Source organism: Pyrus communis, chromosome 14 (assembly GCF_963583255.1).
Source record: "Pyrus communis chromosome 14, drPyrComm1.1, whole genome shotgun sequence".
NCBI classification, from domain to species: domain Eukaryota; kingdom Viridiplantae; phylum Streptophyta; class Magnoliopsida; order Rosales; family Rosaceae; genus Pyrus; species Pyrus communis.
In genome coordinates this window covers 18,220,519-18,244,114 of record NC_084816.1, presented here as the reverse complement: position 1 = coordinate 18,244,114, position 23,596 = coordinate 18,220,519, and the positions used below count along the sequence as shown (strand labels likewise).

Here is a 23,596-nt window from a genome sequence, read left to right as displayed (position 1 = left end):
ATAAAAAATATCAGCTTATAAATTACTTTTTCTTCTTGTTGGAGGCATAAATTACTTGAATATGAAGAAAGAAACTACGATAATAAATTAGTCAACTCGGATTCCTTAAACTATACCATATAAATGATGAGAAAAACATAAAACAAAGTTTGATTCAACAGCTCGGTTTATGAGAGCAATTTTATATAAAACAATTTCATCACCATATGATTTTAATTTAATTAATATACTATTACCTTGTGTTATGATGGACACTACAAATTTTTTACCGTGGACTCTAAATTTTTTATTTAAAAAAGCAGACGTATTCATGACATCACTTTTTTTATACAATTTTTACACGTTTTTGTGAGGTCCACTTAGTAATATAGTTCAACAATTCGAACCGTTTAATTTTTAGGTATTTCCCCAAAGTTTATGTCTACCAAAAATCATCCAAATCTAAAACCATGACAGTTGGATTAAGGGTTTATGTTTTTTTGTATAACCGTATTCGTCCATGTTATTTACTACAAATGCTGGTTTGGTGGGCTGGATGAGACTGGATTTTAGGGACATGATTGAATTGGTAGGAATTTGTAAGACAGTACTTGTAACTCATGTGTAAGGATGAGTTAGATAACTCATCCTATTGTGGATTCATAACTCATCTTGTCCATTTCACATTTGACACAACAAACAACGGACGAGACTTAAATTCATTTTAATTGGTCACAATCCATCCTATATAGCTCACTAAATGTATGATTTTGGCTTTGACCAATTTTAAAAGAATGATCTATAAATAATATTTTTTAAAAAATAGACGGTTTAGATACTACAACCAAAAATATACATTAATGTAGTTGGTAAAATCCGTTCCATATGTAATTTGTTGGATTATTAAGCAGTCCCGGTGAAGGCTATAGCTACAGAAATCCGTGTCTCTGTCATTGTCTCTGTCCCTTGAGTTGAATTGGTAGACCTGAAACATTCAACAATTCCACTTGATTGAAAAGTTTGGCCATCTTCTTTCTTCAAATTTACCTTGCAATTCCAGCCTACTTTTCTCAAACCCTTTTCCAAGTTACCTTCTTTATCACTTTCTCTCCAAATCCTCATCTGGGTTCTCTCTCCCTTACCTTTCTGATCCAAAAGTCTTTTTGTTTCTCTTTCTCTCTCTCTCTCCCTCTCTCCCCTCTGCAATTCCAGCATAAGAGGTATTACTTGAGCAAAAACAACAAATGGGCAAGTGTCTAAGCAAAAGCAAAGATTCAGAGCGACAACATAATGGCTACAGATCAGTAGGAGGCGGAGAAGGAGGAGGTGGGGTCCACCAGCAGAAACCCCATAGCCATGAAGCTGCTGCTGTTCATCAACAACGACCCGAAAAACGCGGTCTGCCAGTCAACCAAGAACCCCAACCAGCATGGAAGCCGACAGTCCCGGCCAGAACCCCCAAAGCAGCAGCTCAAAGGCCGGCAGACAACACAATCCTCGGAAAACCGTTTGAGGATGTCAGGGTGCACTACACCATTGGGAAAGAACTGGGCAGAGGCCAATTCGGCGTGATCTATCTCTGCACCGAGATTTCGACCGGCAAGAAGTACGCCTGCAAGTCGATTTCGAAGCGGAAGCTTGTCACCAAGAACGACAAGGAGGACATCAAGAGGGAGATTCAGATCATGCAGGATTTGAGCGGGCAGCCCAACATTGTGGAGTTCAAAGGTTGTTACGAGGACAAGCAGTCTGTCCATGTTTGTATGGAGCTGTGTGCAGGTGGAGAGCTGTTTGATAGGATCCTTGCCAAGGGACATTACAGCGAGAGAGCGGCTTCTTCAATATGCCGGGCGATTGTTAATGTTGTCCACATCTGTCATTTTATGGGGGTGATGCATCGGGACCTGAAGCCGGAGAATTTCTTGCTGTCTAGCAAGGATGAGAATGCCCTTCTCAAGGCTACCGATTTCGGGTTGTCCGTCTTCATTGAAGAAGGTAAATTTAGATATCATTTTTCGTAGTTGCTTGCTTGGAAATTCAGTATCCTTCACAATTGATATGATAGATATAAGGGATTAGGTGAATTGTGCGCATATGCTTCGATTGCGGAATTGTCTTATCTGGAAATGATGTTTCTAGTGATAATGGTACTAAATTCATGCCCGAAGTCAATGCAGAACCTAGCTGGATTTCATAATATATTGTAAGTTGACAGAAGACTACGCCATTTTGTTTTAGAAAATAAGTAAGGGTAACCAGGACATGTTAGCTGGCAATTCAGATGGTAGATAAGCACCTTATCAAAACCGAATTATAAATGTTGAATTTATTACCTTTAACACTGGTAGATAAACTGAGCCTCATGTTAGGGAACGAAGACGAATTGAATTTCATCAGCTTAGAAATCACTGGTTTGGTAATTTCATTTATTTTGCCATGTTTGATAGATGACCATGCACGCTACACCAAACATGTTTCGCTGTCATATTTCCATAATGGCCTCCTCCATTCTTTTCATGGAAGTGAGATGGAAGGAAAAGAAAAGAGCTATACTGTAAATGTCTGATGCAGTTGTATTAATGGCAAGTTAACAACATCTTTAATTGCTTGGGGGGTGGGGAGAGATGGTCTTCAATTATGCAGCTTCATCGTTTTTAAAACTCTGGTAGTAAGGTCACATCTCTGTCAAGCAAGGTCACACTAAGACTGAGAACAGCAACGGAACACTCTCTTACCCTCAGTGACCCACAGTAAAAAAAGGCATATTATGTTTGCATCCTATTTTCGCATATCTCTGTGAGATGGAGTCCAGACCTGTAATTTGCCAGCATTAAAGTTTCCCATAACTATAAATTGTGTTTACTTTTAGCACCATAATTAGAAACATGTATTTTAACACTTTTGTCGAACTTGGTTTTTCTGGAACAGGCCAAATATATTGTTCTCGTCCTTTGGACCTTCTTAATATGTTCTCTACTTTCATGGGTTTCACAATTATCCTTAAGATGGCATCATAACGTCACTAGATTGTTTGCTTAAGATTTTCTTTTGTCAAATTTGCTTATGATTTTGGTGTTTCTTGTCTTTTAAAACTAGAGATGAGTAGATTCTGTATTTTCTTTGTAATTTACTAATTTACCACAAATATATGTACTATGCTCGACAACTGTTAGCATTTGGTGAATATTTTTCTTTATTGTGTATGTTATGCTTCCACTTGTAGCATAGCTATTCATTATCTTCTATGATAAACTCTTGTCAGGAAAGGTGTATCGTGATATAGTTGGGAGTGCTTACTATGTTGCTCCAGAAGTATTGCGACGCAGATATGGGAAGGAAATAGACATTTGGAGTGCAGGAGTTATATTGTATATTTTACTAAGTGGAGTGCCTCCATTTTGGGCAGGTAAAGACACAGTATATTTGTTTTGCTTAACATAATATCTTTGTGTACTAGTTACAGGTTCTGTATTTTTCGTGTTGGTTTAAACAATAATAGTTTCCAATGACTGATTTAGAAACGGAGAAGGGGATATTTGATGCCATAATGGAGGGAGAGATTGACTTTTCAAGTTCACCGTGGCCATCTATATCAAACAGTGCCAAGGACCTAGTCCGGAAGATGCTAACACAGGACCCTAAAAAACGTATCACTTCGACTCAGGTTCTAGGTATAGATCTCTTCCTTTTACGTGATACTTTACTTGGCTTATTGTGTCTAGCAGATATATCTTGTAACTAAAACTTTTGAATTTGGGTGGCCAACCAGAACATCCATGGATCAGAGATGGCGGAGAAGCTTCAGACAAACCCATAGACAGTGCAGTGCTTTCTAGGATGAAGCAGTTCAGAGCTATGAACAAACTGAAAAAACTTGCATTGAAGGTATGTTTGTCGAGAGGTTTTCGGACACAGACAACTTTGAATTTTGAATAGTGTTGTCATGGTACTATATACTCTGTAGATTGGATCTGATTGTGCTTCGATTCTAACTGTGTATAATTTATGAATATGGTTATAGGTTATTGCCGAAAATCTTTCTGAAGAAGAAATACATGGGCTGAAGGCAATGTTTACAAACTTGGACACTGACAATAGTGGAACCATCACTTATGATGAACTCAAGTCAGGATTGGCTCGACTTGGTTCTAAGCTCACAGAGGCTGAAGTCAAGCAGCTAATGGAAGCTGTACATTATCGTTCAATTTAAAATATCCAATTTTTCTTTTACCTTTCACATCCCACCCAACTCATATTCTGCATTTGCATTTCAGGCTGATGTGGATGGGAGTGGATCAATTGACTACCTTGAATTCATCACTGCTACAATGCATAGACACAGGCTAGAGAGGGACGAACATCTTTACAAAGCCTTTCAATATTTTGACAAAGATAATAGCGGGTAAGCTTTTTCTTCCAATCTCTAAGAATTGCGCACGCTTTCTTGGACGTTCATTTTCAAAGAACTAGAAAGTTGTAGGATGCTGCAGTTAATTACAATTCTGTGATAACTGACCTCAGCTCCTAGTTGCTCTGGATCCAGTTCTCATATTCTTAACCGCTAAATTGGATAAGATTAGGCTTATGGGTAAGCATGAATGATCGATTACCTAATGCTTTTTTTGTGTGTGTTTATTACAGGTTTATAACAAGAGACGAGCTAGAATCAGCAATGAAAGAGTATGGAATGGGTGACGAAGCTACAATTAGGGAAATAATATCGGAAGTTGATACAGATAATGTAAGTCAACATCCACACAACATTTTTGAATTTCTCCATTATCATGCACATTAGTACTCAATTCCATTGGGATTACAGGATGGTCGGATCAACTATGAAGAGTTCTCCACGATGATGAGAAGTGGAATGCAACCACAGGCCAAGCTATTCTAAAGTTTCGTTTTGTTGCCATTCTCCGACTGTTGCAAGCCATGAGTTCTGCTCGTAGAATATATATGTGTGAACTGAGGGAGGACCGCGAGTCGCATGCATGGTACTTCATGCTTGCTGCCGATTGCTTGCCGGAGAAATGAACGTTTTAGTTCGGATTGGTTCTGAGTTACAAGTGCAACAGTTTGTGCTGCACAAATTGTGCATAACAAGTTGGCATCTCTATTTTATCTTGTATTTATCTTTGTTGTCTTGTCTACATTCTGGCGTGTCGATATTTTGAGATAATCACTGAAGAGCAAGCTAAATCAATTTAGCTCTCATGTTTGGCTCCGTGTATTCTTTTTCACATTAATAAATGATGAGAAATAATTTTTGCACATCTTTTTTCACCTCTACACACTCTTATTTTGGATTAAACAAATCGATGGAGAATCAAGTGTCAGAATTGAGAAGGCTGTGAAAAATTAACAAGATTAAACAGGATGTGTAAATTTCTCTTGTAAGAAATGCTATAGTTTTAATGTTGGCAACTCAACCCGTGTCGAAATAATTTGCACCATCAGATCTCTGTCTCTCGTCACGTAGTGGGTTTATTAGTTGGTTTAGCCAGTCTATCTCTCTCGACTCGAGCTGGAGTCCTCCACCTAATAACATATAACAGACGACATTCAGAAATCCCAAGCAAACCATTAATATTAACAGAAAAAACATTAGAGTTGATTAACAATGAAATCCCATAAAATTGAACTGAAATCCTCATCAACCAACAAAAATGGAAGCAAATTAACAAAGACCAGCATCATGCATCAGAAGTCCATAAATTCCACATTATATAGACAATTCTGTTATTACAACCCCAGAACATCCAAACAAGCCAGGAGGTTCTGGGAGGTAGTAGCAAACTTAATACAACGGTAACAAACTCGACTACGACTCCAAGTCCTCAGAAACCATGAATCTTGATCTGATCCTTCTTGACAATCTTGGCCTGAACGAGAAACTGCAGCACGTTCTTGCGCTGATCGCCTTGGAGCTGAATTATCTTGCCGAGCTCTTTGTCTTGAACGACATTCCCGTTGCAGCAGAACTCTTTCTTAAGGTCCTTGAGGATCTTGTCGTAGCTGAAGTCCTTCTTCAGCCCTTGAACTGTCGTCAAGCACTTCTTTCCATTTCTCTGCTGCACCCGGATATGCACATACTCCTTGGCTCCGGGGGCATCCACGTCTTTGGCTTCGGCGAACGGGTCAAAAGCAGTTGGGATCTGAACGTCTGGTTCAACCATATATGTACTTTGCTTTGACTTGAGAAATCTACTGCAAATTCAGCTGCACACACACAACAAACAAAACATTGTTAGCCCTCTTGCCATGTCATAACCTCCACAAATATTGCTTCAATACCAAGTTACCAACAATCATCCAACTAACTCGGATTATGGACACATGAAATTCAATTTATAAAACCATGATTACCTCCATCTATGCCACAAATTATAACGACAGTTTTTGTTTATTTATCAATTCATAAAATCGTAAACTTTCCCGAATCAAAAAGAAGAAAATTTAGCACTCGTGGAAATAAATGCATCGTGCTCATCTTGGGGCGCCAATATCAACCCACAACAAAGCACATGGGCTTTGTGTAAATCCTCCAAGATCCAATTTTGCACACTAATTTTCTACTTCGGCACACCGTGTAGACATTATTATGTTCTTGAATTCTCCCATCATTCATTCAATCCAAGGGCTGGAATAACCAAAGGTGTGCAGGGGAAGAAAAAAAAAGTGTGGACAAATCACATCCCAAGCACATGAAGAACATAACTTAATTTGTTCATGCATGATATGACATCCCAAACACCATATGACAGATTCACAGAAGCATCAATATTTACAGACACACAAAAACATATAGCATCAACATCCTAAAACATCACTCGACAAAGAAATTAAAGAAAGAAAAACAAATCATTGGAATTGGATCGTACCAGAATAACAGAAAGCTGGAAGGAGTAAGGCCTCTTTTCTTTTTCTGGTCGGGAAACCTTACTCGACGAACAAGCTTTGGAGGAGACAATATGAAGAAACTTGGAGTCCTGGGGTCTATATATATTGGCCTCGAGAGCCGTTGGCTGTAGCACCAGCACCACAAATTCAACAAAACACGGTTAACCTGAGCCGTTGGCTGTAGCAACTGGAGGGACGAGATCGAGTGTCTGTTGACTTGAACGGTGAGATCAACCTGACGTGTGTGATTACTGATTAGTGGATTAAAATATAATTTTTAATTAGTTAATCTTTCCGGGGGAACGCTTACAATGAACGCACCCAGGCTGGCATAATCCATGCAACTATGCAAGTGCGAGGAAAGCAACTTTAGAGAATCTTTAAAGAAGATATCAAAAAGTTCATATTAGTAATAATGGTAATAAAAGACATTTCTAGTCTTTTTCAACTAATATATCAATTCCTATGTGTTATGACATAGAAAGGCAGCGGAGGAAGTTGTTGTCAAATTTGATAGCAGCTTCAAATTTATTTTTAGTAATTAATAAATATTTTTCATCATTTTTATACTTATCTTTTGTTTCAAAATACTAATTACAACTATACAAAGTAAATAATATGATAAATAATAGTTTAAATTTGATATATCGGTTGGAGAACAAAATTTATAAAAAAATCAATGTGCCACATAAGCTTTCAAGTTTAAATTTTGTATTTAAACTTTGACATTTCCTTTGAAGAAAGTCTTATACGCAACATGTTTCTATGTTGTTGTGGCATCGGGTCAACAACACATTGTTATTTGAAATTGGAATATCACATGGCTATTTCATATAAGTTGTTCTTAGGGGTGGTTCGGTATGGGATACCATACCGAAACTAGCATCCCGAATCCCAAACCAAAATTTTTCGGGACGGGAATTTGAAGACCAATCCCAAACCAAATTTTCGGGAATCTCAAATTTCGGGAATCCCGAAATATTTTCGGGATTTTGGGACAAATCGGAAATCCCAAATTGAAATATGAAATTATGAATTGTTCTTCAAATATATAATTCAAGAACACATTCATGAACTAGGAATTTCATTTCATTCACAATACCATTTAATTGAACACTGGCATGCCTAACTGTTTTTATCATAGTCAAAATTCAAATTAATTAAACCCTTTTTGCAATATGTTGAGAGACAAAAGAATCAAGCCTTCTAAAATCATCAGTCATGGCAGCAGCAATAATAAAATCCACATGAATATCAAACAAAACATGAAAAATATGCAAGGTGTAGGGCATTCCAGGTTGCAGAGCATGAATTAGAAACTACTAGCATCAATTATAAAAGAATAATATATATATATATAATAATTAATATTATATATTTTCGGTTCGGTATGGGATTTCCGAAATATCGAGAAGCCAATCCCGAATCCCATACCGAAATTTTGGGATCTGTTCGGGATAGCATCCCGAAAATTTCGGGAATTTCGGTTTGGGAAATTTTTGGTTTGGGATCGGAATTTTTTCGGTTTGATTCGGGATTTTTGGAAATTTTTTCCACCCCTAGTTGTTCTTAATAAAAAGTAAGAGAAATTTTTTCACTATTGCCTTCGCATTCTGTTTAATAATATATTATTATTTAAAATTCAAATATCAGCTGTAAGCGTTTCGCGTAAATTGTTCTCGTGAGAAAAGGAAGACATTCGGTGGGAAGAAAGAAAGGAGGGTAAAGCGAGTGGGGCCACGACGAAGAATCCAGAACATATGAGTTGATATGATAAAATGGGAACAAGAGGGTCCATCCAATCGGCATATCAAGATACGTGTGAATAATTGAACTTATTGGTTTGGTGGTACCTACACAGTTGGATAAGAAGCAAAGACTGCCTAAACCGGGCATTTTATTTATTTATTTATTTTTGTCAACTAAAGGCAGGAATCTTTATTAAACACACAATATAAATTTACAAACCACTGGACCACATACAAAATACACAAACCAAAAAGGACGATCCCAAAAAACAGAAAAAGCCCAACCAAAGGTTGAGCTCAAAACAGAAAAGAACACCCTAGATCTCTGCTGCAGCCGTTTCCACATCAGAAAATCCCATCCAGCAGCCCGCTTCCACGCTTCCGACAAAGCATCCCCACTTCGATCGCCTTTATTAGCTGAGAACAGCTCTTCAATCGCAACCACAAGCTGGAAAAAACCAGCCATGAAGCCTGTGGAGATCGACATGCAACGCTGCCAAAGGCAGAGAGAGAAGGTGGTGGTGTGGATAACACCCGAACCAATAAGAACACTGGAATTCGATACACTGACTTGATAAATCACGATGAAAAGGTGCTACAGATTGAATTGGAAATGACCCAGAAAAAGGGATGCCAAAGAATTGTGGAGAACAGACTGGAAAAGGATTGGTAGGAAAGGGAAAACACAGTAGAAAATCACAAAGGGAAAAACAGAAGGAACAGAAAAGAAAAGAGCTAGGATTAGCGACAACGAAAAGTGATGAAATTTTGAACACTCACACGAGACGGTGAGAAAGACTCTCAAGCAGAGAGAAGGGAAAGCAGCATGTAAATCTTTGTAGCTGGCTAGTTAGATAGCCATCAATTTCCATGATCTAAATCGGGCATATTTTGCCTAATGGGATTCATGTGACTAATCTTGGAATGTTGTTCTTTAAAACTCGAGAAATTTAGTATCATAGGAATAACATGAATCAAATTAGGAGGATCTTTCTCCACCACAATTGATAAAATTATTCAAACGCTATTATGAAAGGGGGTAATTTTGTGAGCATGCGAAACTTTTTTATCTTTACATCTTCATAAATTTGAGACAAAAAGTAAAATTTTGATAAATATTCGCTAAATATATGGGTAAAATTGTACTTTGACGTGGCCTAGCGTGCGCACATTGCCTCATGTAAAACAATCCGTTAGGCCACCCCACTTGACAGAGTTGGAAGGCTTAGCGGGCCAAGTAAGGGGACTAAATGGACTCATGTCTTTCGTATTCATTCCTTGTTGGTTAAATGAGCAGAACAGTACGGCGTTAAAACCAACCATTTAAAGAGCTCTACATGTGCCCTAATGGGTCACCTTCAAATTCATGCCTAAATCTATATAAAGGCATGCATACACACAATAAAATGTAATTGTTCCTAACCAAGAAAATTAGTGCTTGAGAAACATTCTCCTACAATTAAATCTAACTTACGTATCGTATAGTATTTGGCTCACACACACAAGTTAGATTTAATTGTAGGAGATTTAACTTACGTATTTGGCTCACACACACAAGTTAGATTTAACTTACGTATCTTATTGTTTCTTTCTTGGTTGCAGAGACATCAAAGTAGTTTTATGGTTGTGTAGAATTTGTTCTCTACAATAGCAACCATGAAAAAAAATTTAAACTTTGGATATCCAATGAGGTGATGGAGCTTTGTTTGTTCATATATGAGTGGTTCCTAGTTTTTGTTTGAAAAAAATAATAAATTAAACCGTTTATAAGGCCTTTTAGAGTAGGTCCGAAAAGTGAATCTGACACTAATATATTAGACTCATGTAGAAATCACACTTTTATAGTGGGTAGGAAAATTTAAGTGTGATATCAATATATTGAATTGATTAGTTTAATATGAGTAAACTGTAATTTGAGCCCCTAAACTATCGCCCAATTGAATGCTCTTTTGTTCTCTCTCCCAGTCCTCGTCCCACCTATCTCTCACTCATTGTTTTTGGCCAGCAACTTGGAGCCGTCGCCGGCGAGTGGCGGTGGAGTGGTGGGTTGGGTAGACGGGTTGAAGAGGTCAGTGGGTGTCTACGGCCAGTTTTTCTGTGGGTGAAAAGGGTAATTTGGAAGTTTAGGTGAATAAAAATTTAGTTGGGTGTACTTATTTAAAAGTTGGGTGCCAATAAAGGCAACCAAAGTTTAACTTAAACAACGAAGTGTACTTCCCAACGTTTTGCGGTTTACATTTGGAGTTGCAGAGTCGTCTTCATAACGGTGAGCGTGATTCAGTTGAGGTGGTTGCTTCTTCTCGTTTGCCAATATGCAGGTAACTACATGTAAACTTTAATTTCTCATCTCAATAGCGATATTATGGTCCAGTTCTTGCCTAAGTAGTTGGTTAAAACCCTAATTTTCTGTTAGTTTCCTGATAGAGAAGAGAAAGAAAATCAGCATAGAACCCTAATTTCATCACATAGAACTCTAATTTTCAGTATTAAGCATCTCCAAGAGCCTATTCAATTTTTTTGTTAGTTTGGCTGCTCTGTTGAAAAACATTTTTAGCCATCCAGTTTCACTTAACTCTCCAACTCTCCAATCTTAAAACCCCTAGTTTTGCAAGTGGTGGGTTGCCATGTGGTTAGGTTAGGGCATTCCTCTTTTAACCCGCTGCGTCCTGGGGCCGAACGCTCCCCCTCCCCCTTAGTGTAGTTTGTGCTTGTGCTAAAAAAAAACTTAGGGGTTGTTTGATAACCTTCTTGGACTCGTTTTTGAAACCGGTGAGTTTTAAGTAATTTAGCTACATTCGTCATTTTTTGAATAAAAAAATGGGATCCAAGAAGGATACCAAACAAGCCCTGATATTTTGTTACTTTTCAAGAGAGAGAGAGTTGAATGGTTTGAGAGTTTTAAAAGTTTTTTGATGTTTAGCTAAAATTCTTTCTATTTCTCTTATGGAGTGAGAAGACGTGACATAGAACCGAGTGCAATGGCGTTCTAGGATTCATATAGCCGACCCCATTTAGTGGGAAAGGGCTTTGTTGTTGTTCTTCTCTTATGGAGTGACTATTCACTATGTTAGAGTGCCATTTAAAGAGTCTCTTGAAGTAAAGTTTTGATGGGTTTTTGCTATAGTTAGCTAATGTTGTTTTAAAAGAATCTCTTGGAGATGATCTAATACTTGAAAGTAGTGATGAGCATGCCAGTTGTTTGTTTTTCTTGTATTGGGCTCAGGCCAGTGATAGGTTCAACATCAATTCCCAGCTTGAACATCTTCAAGCTAAATATGTTGGGACCGGGCATGCCGATATGAATAGATAGTGAGTATAACTTTCCTCTTTTAAAAAATTGCAATAATCTTTTGTATTTCTAATTGGGTTATGTGTTAATTTTGAAATTCTTTTTCCTTTGGAATGTCTAGTGAATGGGCTGTGAATATCCAACGCGATAGCTACGCATCCTATGTCGGCCATTATCCAATGCTTGCTTACTTTGCTCTTGCCGAGAATGAGTCCATTGGAAGAGAACGCTACAACTTTATGCAGGTTCTCTCTTGCTTTGCCGCTTTTATGACTTTGAGGACATAAATTGGGTGTCAGTGCTAATAGTTCTTTGGAATGAGCATTTAATCAACTAGTTTGGCTAACTAGAGCGAAACATATAGTATTAATTATATGTTAAACTTTCTCATCAAATTTGTATTGAACTTCTAGACAATCAAATTACGTCAAAAATTGGTGCCGGATACGCCTTCTAAGGCTCACGGTATGTATAATGTATGCCTGAGTTAATGAATTGGACCTTGTTAGTTTGTGCTAACAAGAAGCCAAGTTGATCCCACTCAACTATTTGGTTTATGTGGCACATGCGCGTGCATGTTTTGTTGTAAATTTTCGAACCGTTATACTTGTCTTTATGATTTTTGAATTGATTTTTTTTCTTTGTTGTGCAGAAAATGCTTTTGCCATGTGGTCCTCCTCCAGAAAGAGAAGACGATTGATTCTATATTGTCATAAGAACTTACCGCTTTATAATGTTTATCGAGAAAGACTTATATGGAATGGGTGCACCGCCACTGTGTTGTCCCCTTCCAATGAAACGGTGGCATGCGTAAGGTTTTCAACACAACAATGTATTATTAGATCGGGATCCCACGTGACAACGAACCCGTTCTATACCGTTTGTTGAAAAAAGAGATCATATATGACTTTGTATGTACTTGATCTTTTCAATTCATGAATCTAATGCCTTCTTGTGGCCCTTATATCTTTCCGTATTCGTTCATGTTAATTTTTTGTCTTTGCCACAATTCATTCATCTAATTCACTAAAGCTGTTTATGAAGCTAAAAAAAGGTTCGAGTTGGGTGAAAATTGAGGAAAAAAAACCCCGCGTACTAGTTACATTTGTACGCCAATCAGGCAAAGTTTATTGGAACAAATCGGGTTTGAACGGATTTCAACAAATAGAAAAATTCAAGTTAATAAAACCGCGAAAGAAACATGCCGGTTCTAGGCGTTCGGATGATCCGGGAGGCGTTTCAGGTCCATTTCAACTTGGTGGATCGTCCAATTCATGTTTTCCAGTTTCTGCATGGCAATGATGTTCTCAGAGATTTTATCAGAGGAACCAGATAAATGTACAGCTCAGAGCATTGCTATTTTTTACCTTAACAATTTCACGGTACTGCCTTGCAATTTGATCGAAGTGAGGATCGACACCCTGATACTCATGAAGGCGCGTAACCTGGTAAAAAAACGATGAAACATCAGTTCATGATCAAGAACCATGTCGGAGGATGATACAAAAGAGAAACAGATGAGAATTAGAAGAACAGACCGCTTTATTATATGTAACCGAAGCTTCTTCCGTAGCATCAGTAAGATACTTCCTGTAATGAACAAAATGATTCAAATAAACTTGAACTAGTAAGCTGCACATACTTTCTACAATGTAATCGATAAGTACCTAATTTTATGTAGGGCTGGTACAGATTCCTTAGTATACGTTTGACCAACGATAGCATACTCCAGTTTCCTGAAATATGATCGGGTATATTATACTCATCATGTAGATCGACTAATATATCCAGTCAGCAGTCACTACTTTAGTTTCTCTGTTTGAAAACAATAAACAGAAAACCACGAACCTCAGTTTTGCGCTCATGGTCACACACCTTTTGCACAGCCATGTTTTTTGTAGTTCATCCTATAAAGCGTTGTTTACAATAAACGTTGCAGAAAGCTCAACAACAAGAAAAGCAGAGCGTACGTAAAGGATACTTACAAAAATGTTAAGTGCGTATCAGGAAATCTAATTGCTGAAATCACATTAACCATCACAAACGTTAGAAGCTTACATAATTGTGTTGATGGTGCAACTTCAAATCTTTGATCAACTTGACGAGAACTCCCAGTATCTGCTCTAATACCTAGTGCGCGCAAAAACACTTTGTCACAAAACCTCACAGACAAAATTAGCCAGTATAGATTTCAGGAACAAAAACATATATATTTTATTTTCATACGTTATAGTATTCAGAAAATTTTCTATCTGCAGAATATAGATCTTCCTGCAAAGCCTCTTCCTCCCTTTCTATCTCCTCAGTTATCAACTTTACCCTGATACAATCATGAGAAAAGTGGAATTAATATTACATCACAGCGTCACATAATCATTTAGAACAGTAGTTCCAGAAATTTATATAAGCACCAAAAAGCAGTGGTTTATGGGTGCACTACACTTGAGAGGGGTGCAGAAAATAATTGCAAATTCTAATCACTTGCAATAATTAGAGTTAGCGGTGTCAAAAATGAGGCTGTCAATGATCTTAAGAAATGGACAATCCTTCATGTTTGATGACAACTAGTCACTGTTATCTACCAGATTACATGTCAAATAAAACTGCCAAACATCGGTAGAAAGAATCTTGCTCCATGTGAAAGGGGATGTATCAAGATAAAACCTACTTAAGGAGAGTAATCCAAACCTTTCTGGAAGCTGAGAACTTGAAGTTTCATGCAGGGGTGATGAATCTGCAGCAACCAAGCAGTGGAATGAATTCTGTGTATAACCATTGTGTACTATATATGAATTGCATAATGGTTCTAGCATTTGTCATAATTACGGGCTAAGTATATCAGTATGCATTATCCACTTCAAAAAAAATTGTTCAGGGCTCGTTTACTGACTAGGATTGGATTGGAGTGGATAACTCATAAAAATTCACGGTATGTTGGAGGTAGAGCTGAATGATTTTTCATTTTGAGGGGATTAGTCATAAGGGGAACTTATCCCTTCCAATCCCGACAAATGGTAAAATTAGAGTGGATAAGTTTCCTTCATGTCTATTCTTGCTTCTAATGCCCTCCAAAATAAAAGAAATCATTTACCTCCACCTTCAACGTACCTTGAATTTTATGAGTTATCCTCTCCAATGCAATCCTAGTTACCAAACGAGCCTTAGTGTATTATATTTTCAAGATATTAGCAAGCTTGATCAGCCCATGGACCCCTATCATGTGATCAAAGATTGCATTAGTAAGATTCAATGTGGGTATCCTTTCCCATAATGAATAAGGTGGAAATGAAAATGACTTGGAACTTGGAACAACAGATTGACAAAATTACATTTGAGAGAGAGAGAGAGGGAGAGAGAGACCAATGTCATCAATTACTAATGCATCAGCTAACTTGTCACATTTTTCTTCCAACCGAGCCTCAATCTCACGGGAAAGACACAACTGGTATTCTTTCATATCCTGTAGTTGAGACATCACAGATGAATCTCAATGATTCCATTAATAAGGGGCAGATCTACCAAGGTTATTTCTTCGTATTAACGAATTATATATAGCAAAATTAACAGATTCAACAAGAAAAGATGTTAAGTTGCAGCCATAGAAAGAAAAGCGTAGATATAAATGAATAATGAAAATAGAACGACAACTGTTTGCATGCTAGAACCATGGTGACCATACCACACAAAAGGGAGATTGCTGGAGCTGTGTTTGCCATAAATAAGCAGGTGTAATTCCAAGAAAGCGATTGGGTGCACCACCAAGTCCAGGTTCCACAATATCAGTAGCACTAAAAGAAAGACTGTTGCTTGCAGTATAATTTGTGGAGTTGGAACTTGAGCTGATTGTAACACCGGTACAAGTACTATCAAGGGAACTCCGTGACATTATACTGCATTTTTCAATCTCTTCCTCATGAACTTCACCATCTTTTGAGACAAGAGGAAGCCTAGACCTTTGGGCCGCTTCTGCAACGGTCATTCGATGCTCTAATGTCTCGTACAGCTGACACCTCATGAAGATCCCACACTCATCAGTTTCAGACAACTTAAATGGCTCATATGCAGAATAAATACTAAGGGCACACTAGATTTGAGTATCATCATCGTATGTTCTGTTCAGATAATGGATAAATAAAAGAACAAACACCTTCCACAGAATACTAATTCTCAACTGGTAACATTGCATAGTTACTTAAATATTGCCTATCGTTCCCATTTTAAATTAACCATGCTTTTATATTCTACCAGTTTCTCCTTCAAATGGAACAAGTAGAAGAGAAACATACAACTCCTAAGTCCTATGCAAGGTGTCAAATTGGGAACCATATTATTCACCCTTTGATTCTGTTTGCACCTAAAATGTGCCCATTCCGGCTAAATATGGGATTTGGAGGATGATTGTGCAAAAAGACTAACTTGGAAAGATATTTGGCTGCAAGTGAGGTAGTTTGACGTTATAATATTGTTTTTCCCTTTTGTTTGGGTGGTGGAGGTTTGCCAAGAGCTTTGTTTAATCAAAAGAATTGCATGCTTTCTCATTGCAAATGGATTGGAAGGCCAAATACGGGCATGAAAGTGGGCATCCGGTGAAAGAAGCCAACTTGCTTCTTTTAATTATTAGTTTATTGCAAGTGGCGGAGACATGTGGTGGAAGTACAAGTTGCCCTTTTTAATATCATTTCACATGCAAGCTGGCAGTGAAGTTTCTTTCGGGCGAGTTCATTGTTCTTAGCAAAGGGCTCTCTCACATCTCTATAAAACCTTGATTTGAGCCACTCCCACTCAATGATACAATTTCTTGGTTAGAAGTCGAACTCAGATGCAACCTCAACCATTCAGATCCCGTTTACTAGCGGCATCTAGTAGTGGCACGCACGCACCCGCCAGTTCCCTTGTTCGAGTAAATTCCCGGCATGCCCGCCATGCCCATGGCGAATTTAGGGGGTGAACAGATTCTACACACCAAACATTGTAGTGTGGAGTCTCCAACAAGTTAACCGTACGCTTAAGATATCGATGATTCACTTTGAGTGTCTCTCATATTTGGAAAAAAAAAAAAAAACTTAACAGATAAAGATAATTCAGTGTGTGAAATATAGAACCTCAGCCTCAGAAGAATGCTTCAATCCCTGTTGATACTCCTCCACCATTGCAATTGCTTCACCATAAATTGCCTACATCAGAGCTCTTAAATTTAAATTCACTGTCAAATAAGAATAACCAGTTGAATTTCGACAATTCGAAAAGAAAACAAACCCCGAAATAAGCAGAATTCAATTACCATGGCTTCCAAGTAACGGATTCTTTCCCTGCACATTTCCTCCCTGGCCTGTAAAATTCGACATTTTCTCAGAATCCAAAAAGGGCAGGGAAATTTAGAGAGAGAGCTAGAGAGAGAGTACGAGTTGGAGGTCGTAATATGCGGATTTGGAGCCGAGGGAACCATCGGGAGCCAAGCAGTGGCGTTCCAGCTGATCGACAACATGGGCCACATCCGGTGGCAGGTTTTGTCCCTGTAGTTGTTGCAGGCCCTTCGCCATTTCTCCTCTCTCGATCACCAAAATGCCGTCGTCTTCCTCCTTCTTCCTTCCTAACGATAAAGATGCCGCATTTGCCACTCTCACGCAAGAATTCAAATCAGTTACCACCACGGATTCAGCGTGGTTTGCCGTACCCTTGTTCGGTGTGGTTTTGACCAAGAAAATGTCAAAGATTTTAAAAGCAACTAAACTGATTTTAAAACCAACCATAACCATATCAAACCAGACCTAACCAAACCGACATATATCATTTAATTATAAATTTATTTATTTTACACGTGTGGAGCCATGATTTTCAGCGGCAAAATAAAACTGATCAGAACTTTAGAAGTTTGGTAATGGATTCATTAACTTCCATTGCAGTGGTCGAAGATTGTTCATGTTTGTTCCGCAAGATACGAAAACCTAATTCAGCAAGGAATCATCATGTTTTCTATAATCTTGGAGGCCTAACTATCAAAAGATTAGTGTACGTCACAAGTAATCATACTTTAAAAAAAAACAATATCTATTTCTAGTATATTCTTTGGGATTCTCCCGATTTAATAAGAATTCTATTATTCTAAAATGTCTCTGCTCGACTCGAGTAAATACATCCTTCTAGCTTCATCTCTGGTAATACAATTCTCGCATACGTATTTTCTGGGATATTGCTTGAGTCTTGTATAGTTAACTAACTTGATAGTCAAAGTCTTTGACCGGTACACTCCCAGTCTTGGGATTACTCCCAGTCTTGGGATTACACATGGTTATTTATTCTTTTATAGGTATTTAGATTTGTGCATCTCCACCTCTTGCGACTACGCGAATTTGGTTTCAACGACACATATGTTAATATAGTATAGGTTATTTGAAGGAAATTGTTATTAGCACTTTAAAAATCTCATTCTACACTCCAAACTTTCTATATTAAAAAAGAAAAATATACCTGTGAGAAGTGTAGAATGAGATTTTTAGAATGCTAATAACACTTCTCTATTTGAATGTCTAACTATATGGGCTTATTAAAAATTAAAGCGGTTCCATTGCATGTCCAAAACCGAAGCCCATACAGTTTCTCTCTCAACTTCGTCTTCTGAAACTTCTTCGTCTGCTTCCGTGCATTAGTCCAGACGTGGATCTCACAGATCAGGTCCCTCTGCTCCGCCGTTCAGTCCGTACAGGTAAGCCTCTCCCTCACCCCATTACATAGATACATATGTATACTTATGTCTATATGTTGTTTCAAATCGGAATTTTGGTGTATCGGACGAGAGTTTTGATTTGTATAAGGTGTTCGGTATGCGGCAAATCAGTCGGGTTATTCAATTTTTGGGTGATTTTAATCTGAGATTCGGTCTGATTCGTTACTGATTTTAAGTGAAAATTGGATTCGATGATGTGATCAGTTGTTAATGTGATTAAGCAAGTAGTATCCATATGATATGCTTAAGTAGATCTAGTTCAGCTAATTATCCAAGTAATTTGTGCTTTCATTCTCCAATTCCGTAGATTACGATGGGATGTCAGAAAATTCCGTGTTTAAATCTGCTTGTGGTAGGACTTGATTATGTTCATGTATGATTAACTTGTAATTGTAATTTAGCGGGAATATTAGTGTGGCATTGATGGCAATTGATGATTGTTCATTTTTCATGACATTAAGGATTACTCAATTGCCAAATTACAAATATTTGTGAACTTGAAACTTAAAATGAAGAAAAAGGTGCAGGTGGGTTTTACTTAAAACTCATTTGGATATTTGGAAATCGAATTTCATTTCACGCTAATCAAAATGAAGTGGAGCTAAGGCCGACCAAACCGTTTTCAGTAACTCTTGCTGAATGTTTTGTTTTCAGTTGATTTGTTTAGTGGATCTTTCAGTAGAATTGAATTTGTTGCTTCTATATACATGTATTCTCATGTTTAGCTGCAGTCTATGATGCATGGACACGGTGGTATCCTTCGATCCCCATGTCGTGTCGTATTCCCTTGTGGTCATACAACAATTCTTCTTTTTAATTTGACGTATCCCCATTTTCATGTCCATGCATCGTAGGCTGCAGTTAGGGATATGGTTTTTCTAATGGAAGTTTCTTTTTCGGATGCTCATAGGATAGACTAGTTTCGTTCACAATGCCTTCAGCTCAAGATCCATTCTATGTTGTGAAAGAGGAGATTCAAGAATCTGTAAGTTGTCAAATCACTTCAAATCACTTCAATCATTTGGAAGCTTCTGGAATGGTGTATAGTTTATATATTTCGTTTGATACATGTTTTCATCTCAATGTGCCCCTTTAGTTGGCTCTTATACTTTCTTTGGAGTATTACCTTTCTGCTTTTGACTCACTCTCTCTTTCTCTCTCTTTCTCTCACACTCGAGCACACACAAACCCGGATGAATTTGGTACTCAGTATATGTGCGGAATTTGTTTTCATGGCATTATGCTTGGGAGTAGAAATTAATCCAGCCTATGACATTTCCTGCTTGGATAGATTGATAAGTTACAGTCTTCTTTTCACCAATGGGAGCGTATTTCATCTGATAATGGAGAGCAAGTACGTCTCACAAAGGAGCTGCTTGCTTCTTGTGGAAGCATTGAATGGCAGGTGCGCCAATATTACCACATTTGATTTAATTTTATCTGTGTCTCTTTATTATAAAGATTAGATTGTAGGTGTTTGTCATGGTATAATTATTTGAAAGTTGTGATGCAGGAGTTGGGATTGTGACCACATGAATGTCTGAATGAACCAATAGAAATAGCTGGTAACACAAGTTTTAGTGGTATTTGTTGAATTTCCATAAACATATCAATAACAACTGAAATGTTGCAACTGAGTTTCAGTGTACTAAAAATTTCTTCTCAATGTGGGTGGCCTGTTGTAGATTGGTGATGACAATAGTTTATTTTTTTGTAATGGCCATAGGTCATGGTTTTGATTTACATTCTCGCTAAAAAAAACTGGTTATTTTGAGCTATAGAAGATTGGAAGTTGATGTGGGTGTCAAGAGGATCATTTGCTTTTTAATGGGCTGGTGCTCTTGAAACTATGATCAGTTAAACAAAAGAAAGGATGATTTACTTCTTTGAAATAGGCTGGCTTATGACCATCTAATATGGGTTTGTCAGCAACATAGCTTCTCAAAATAATTAAAGAAATGGAGTAGTTTTCAATTTCCATAGCTCAAATGAAAATATCTGTTATTGTAGAAAATTGCCCTTGACCACCTCAGATCTGTACAGCATTGGGAATTTATGGTATTGAGCCCAAGAATTGATCATATTTTACTTTGTTTACAAGGCTGCAAATACTCATTTAAAAAGAAAAAAATGGAAAAGATAGAAGATGAGGATATATTAGCAGCTAATGGTTATTTTACTGTATCCATCCATTAATCAAATATGTTAAAATAAAAATCATTTTATGGTTTGTGCACAAAGGGACAAAACATCCAATGCATTCTTTATGTTTGTATGTGCTAAATATTGAGGACTAAATGACTTAAGATAGTTTATACATTGTAGTAGAAGCATTGGGTTCATACTAGTTAGTTGTGCGTGCTAAATTAACTTTACATGTCATATACTTGATGCATCAAAGATCGGTTTAGCAAATCTCCAAGTTTCCTTTAAATTTTCATGTTTTTAAGAAAAATATTTTATTCTGTCAATAAAAATTGATCTCTATGCATTCATTAAAAACTCTGTAAACCAATAATAGTTTTGCAGACCAATATTTTATCCCTGTCAGAGAGAAGGTGACTAGGGGCTTACAATTAAATAATTTTCTTGTTTTGTATTCCTTCCTTTCTTTTATCACCTAACCCGAAACTTTGAGAATAATTTGAAATTCAACTTCTGCTTGCAACTGCTAAAAGGATGCTTTCTTGATAGGAAGGTAGATGAGTTGGACAAAGCGATTTCCGTAGCAGCTAGAGATCCTACATGGTATGGCATTGATGAAGTAGAACTTGAAAAACGAAGGAGATGGACAAGCACTGCTCGTGCCCAGGTATAAATGTATAATCTGTTAAGCTGTACTCTTTTAGAACATTTTAGTGACGGTGAAGATCTCATATCTGTAATCCTTGTCACCTGTGGTGTTGTCGTAAGTCCATAACAAACCTTGTCTTTATGATTTACAATGATTACCTACATCTTTTACATGACGGCAGTCTGAGTGTGCGGTTTTGTGACAGAAATGTAGTTTCAGTTTTTCTTTGTTTTTTTGGATATTTTGTTGCATAATGATCCTTTATTTGGTATTTTCTGCTATGTATTTGTACAGCATATTACATGGTTGCTTTTTGCCTTTGGATGACTGTATAGCAGCTCCTCAATTAATCAAATAGTTTATCAGGTGGGCTCTTTAAAGAAAGCAGTCGAAGCTGGAAAGGAGTCTTCTGGAACTAGTGTGAATGGGATGCGTCGAGAACTAATGAGGGTGGCAAATTCTCAGGAGACAGAAAGGTCCAGCCCGTATGATGCGCACCATAACGACGACTTCATAACCTCAGAATCAGATAGACAATTGCTTCTCATAAAGTAAGATTTTTACTTCTATTTATTGTTTTTTGCAAACTCACGCACACAACCCACATCCAATTGACACTTATGTGGAAAACTTACGTGGTATCATTCTATTCTTAGGTAAGTCTCAGTTAAAATTCAATGTTTGGCAGGTGCTTCTTCATTCTTTATATAAGCTGGAATGAATTGTCTTATTGAATCGAATAACTGAAATTATGGAACACTTTTATATTCTAAAAGGAAAGAACAAAGATTCTCTCTGGGTCAAACCATCCGAGCTTGTAATTTGATTGTAAACCTTTTTTGTTGTCGTTATACGGAGTTCTATGCACCTATTGTGAAATGTTGCCAAGTGAAATCCGAATTCTTCTCCCTTTCACTGGGTTGCGAAAAATGCTTACATCTACAGGCTTAATTTTTTTCTTTCCCGAATCCTTTGGCCAGTTTTCTGTATAACTCTCTTTCTTTTGATCTTATGTCTATCAATTGATGCTTGTAGGCAACAAGATGAGGAGTTGGACGAACTTAGTGCAAGTGTGGAGAGAATTGGCGGTGTTGGACTTACTATTCATGAAGAGCTCCTCGCACAGGTAAGAATTTTGTATGTCGCTGTACTTCCTGGTATTGTGACTACTGCATATGAACTTAGGATAGTATGATGGAAAGGGGGCAAGGGAAAACAGATGAGCATTTTGATTCATTTTTCTTGAACCTGTATCTATTATTTACAAATGAGCTTTTTCTGCCCCGCCCCCCGGTGAACTTCTGGGTTATTCTTGCTTCGTTCATTTGCTAAATTGGAAGCCTGTTGGTGCTTCAGGAGAAGATTATAGAAGAATTGGGCACGGAAATGGATGGTACATCAAATCGTCTTGATTTTGTTCAGGTGAGTTTGTGTTTCCTTGATAGATTGTCCTACCAAAGAGATTCTGTCCGCTGGAATGAGTTTAGCTTTTTCTTCAGCTTGCTAATTGACTGAAATATATAATTAATGATCCCACATGAGATGAAAAGATTTTTCGTTTTTCTGATTTTTGCAGAAGAAGGTGGCTGCAGTGATGAAGAAGGCTGGTGTGAAAGGCCAGTTGATGATGATACTATTTTTGCTGGTTCTGTTCATCATCCTTTTTATATTGGTCTTCCTCACCTAGTCTGAAGAATGGAACGCGTCTTCCGTCATCGACCATGGCAGGAGGGATCTGCGTTCCAGATACAACTGTAGAACTCTCAAGTACAGATTATTTTTACTGGATGTATCTAGGTTTCTTCGTAAAAGCTTTTCCCCGGAAATTCTGAACCGGAAGAGTCTGCAATCTTTTAAGGTTGTTTAGAAGTTTTGAGGCTGATCAGAATTTGATGTTCAACAACCTGGAGTGTGAAACACAGGAGCTTTATGTTCGTCACATTTGTTTCTTACATGGGACTTGTTTTATGTCAAAACTTGTCTCGTTCTCGTGTGCTTGTGTTTCATCACAAAATTTTCTCTGTTTTGTCCACATCTCCTGTAACCAATTCACCACATGACAAGCGTCTGACAAAAAATTATTGGTTTTCAGACATGCTTCTGAAAGCACCCTAAACTTGAGAAATTTTTTTTTTTAATTAACAGTGCTAATGACTAATTGA

The 23,596-nt window shown here is 37.6% G+C and overlaps 5 protein-coding genes across 7 annotated transcripts; 3 read left to right on the top strand and 2 right to left on the bottom strand.

Moving 5' to 3' along the window:
* Positions 1 to 960: 960 nt before the first annotated feature.
* Positions 961 to 5,259, top strand: LOC137715023 (calcium-dependent protein kinase 2-like). Its single transcript, XM_068454226.1, has 8 exons — positions 961 to 1,974; positions 3,242 to 3,385; positions 3,498 to 3,650; positions 3,749 to 3,864; positions 4,001 to 4,168; positions 4,254 to 4,381; positions 4,621 to 4,720; positions 4,799 to 5,259. Exons 1-8 carry the CDS (start codon positions 1,224 to 1,226, stop codon positions 4,871 to 4,873), a joined length of 1,635 nt encoding a protein of 544 aa, XP_068310327.1. The 5' UTR covers positions 961 to 1,223; the 3' UTR covers positions 4,874 to 5,259.
* Positions 5,260 to 5,615: 356 nt separating this feature from the next.
* LOC137715024 (protein translation factor SUI1 homolog) lies at positions 5,616 to 6,938 on the bottom strand. The gene is made up of 2 exons (XM_068454227.1): positions 6,861 to 6,938; positions 5,616 to 6,198 (listed from the first exon to the last, which is right to left on the bottom strand). Exon 2 carries the CDS (start codon positions 6,153 to 6,155, stop codon positions 5,817 to 5,819), a length of 339 nt encoding a protein of 112 aa, XP_068310328.1. The 5' UTR covers positions 6,156 to 6,198; positions 6,861 to 6,938; the 3' UTR covers positions 5,616 to 5,816.
* A 3,850-nt stretch (positions 6,939 to 10,788) lies between these two features.
* LOC137716436 (uncharacterized protein At4g14342) lies at positions 10,789 to 12,880 on the top strand. Its single transcript, XM_068455895.1, has 4 exons — positions 10,789 to 10,945; positions 11,851 to 11,936; positions 12,038 to 12,161; positions 12,569 to 12,880. Exons 1-4 carry the CDS (start codon positions 10,940 to 10,942, stop codon positions 12,614 to 12,616), a joined length of 264 nt encoding a protein of 87 aa, XP_068311996.1. The 5' UTR covers positions 10,789 to 10,939; the 3' UTR covers positions 12,617 to 12,880.
* Positions 12,881 to 12,976: 96 nt separating this feature from the next.
* Positions 12,977 to 17,651, bottom strand: LOC137716435 (AUGMIN subunit 4-like). The gene is made up of 13 exons (XM_068455894.1): positions 17,319 to 17,651; positions 17,198 to 17,245; positions 17,019 to 17,090; positions 15,596 to 15,919; positions 15,277 to 15,376; positions 14,605 to 14,650; positions 14,143 to 14,236; positions 13,975 to 14,046; positions 13,765 to 13,823; positions 13,584 to 13,652; positions 13,455 to 13,506; positions 13,284 to 13,361; positions 12,977 to 13,204 (listed from the first exon to the last, which is right to left on the bottom strand). The coding sequence occupies exons 1-13, from the start codon at positions 17,454 to 17,456 to the stop codon at positions 13,127 to 13,129; spliced, it is 1,230 nt and encodes a 409-aa protein (XP_068311995.1). The 5' UTR covers positions 17,457 to 17,651; the 3' UTR covers positions 12,977 to 13,126.
* Positions 17,652 to 18,489: 838 nt separating this feature from the next.
* On the top strand, positions 18,490 to 23,410 carry LOC137716184 (syntaxin-61-like). Of its 3 annotated transcripts, none has more exons than XM_068455592.1 (8): positions 18,490 to 18,619; positions 19,551 to 19,625; positions 19,932 to 20,045; positions 21,339 to 21,452; positions 21,801 to 21,985; positions 22,470 to 22,560; positions 22,791 to 22,856; positions 23,011 to 23,410. In XM_068455592.1, exons 2-8 carry the CDS (start codon positions 19,572 to 19,574, stop codon positions 23,119 to 23,121), a joined length of 735 nt encoding a protein of 244 aa, XP_068311693.1. In that variant the 5' UTR covers positions 18,490 to 18,619; positions 19,551 to 19,571; the 3' UTR covers positions 23,122 to 23,410. The 3 variants fall into 3 exon arrangements, with proteins under 3 accessions (XP_068311693.1, XP_068311694.1, XP_068311696.1); XM_068455593.1 differs by having other exon boundaries at positions 18,501 to 18,619; positions 19,556 to 19,625; XM_068455595.1 differs by lacking the exon at positions 18,490 to 18,619 and having other exon boundaries at positions 19,549 to 19,625; positions 21,335 to 21,452.
* Positions 23,411 to 23,596: the final 186 nt, after the last annotated feature.

Coding starts and splice junctions, on each gene's coding strand:
- LOC137715023 (XM_068454226.1), top strand. CDS start 1,224: ATGGGCAAGTGTCTAAGCAAAAGCAAAGATTCAGAGCGACAACATAAT. Junction 4,169..4,253: donor TCAAGCAGCTAATGGAAGCT/GTACATTATCGT, acceptor TTTGCATTTCAG/GCTGATGTGGATGGGAGTGG. Junction 4,382..4,620: donor TTTGACAAAGATAATAGCGG/GTAAGCTTTTTC, acceptor TGTTTATTACAG/GTTTATAACAAGAGACGAGC.
- LOC137715024 (XM_068454227.1), bottom strand. CDS start 6,155: ATGGTTGAACCAGACGTTCAGATCCCAACTGCTTTTGACCCGTTCGCC.
- LOC137716436 (XM_068455895.1), top strand. Junction 11,937..12,037: donor CATGCCGATATGAATAGATA/GTGAGTATAACT, acceptor TGGAATGTCTAG/TGAATGGGCTGTGAATATCC. Junction 12,162..12,568: donor AACGCTACAACTTTATGCAG/GTTCTCTCTTGC, acceptor TTTGTTGTGCAG/AAAATGCTTTTGCCATGTGG.
- LOC137716435 (XM_068455894.1), bottom strand. CDS start 17,456: ATGGCGAAGGGCCTGCAACAACTACAGGGACAAAACCTGCCACCGGAT. Junction 15,377..15,595: donor AGCAATCTCCCTTTTGTGTG/GTATGGTCACCA, acceptor TCTCAACTACAG/GATATGAAAGAATACCAGTT. Junction 13,653..13,764: donor ACCATGAGCGCAAAACTGAG/GTTCGTGGTTTT, acceptor ATCATATTTCAG/GAAACTGGAGTATGCTATCG.
- LOC137716184 (XM_068455592.1), top strand. CDS start 19,572: ATGCCTTCAGCTCAAGATCCATTCTATGTTGTGAAAGAGGAGATTCAA. Junction 21,986..22,469: donor AGACAATTGCTTCTCATAAA/GTAAGATTTTTA, acceptor TGATGCTTGTAG/GCAACAAGATGAGGAGTTGG. Junction 22,561..22,790: donor ATGAAGAGCTCCTCGCACAG/GTAAGAATTTTG, acceptor TTGGTGCTTCAG/GAGAAGATTATAGAAGAATT.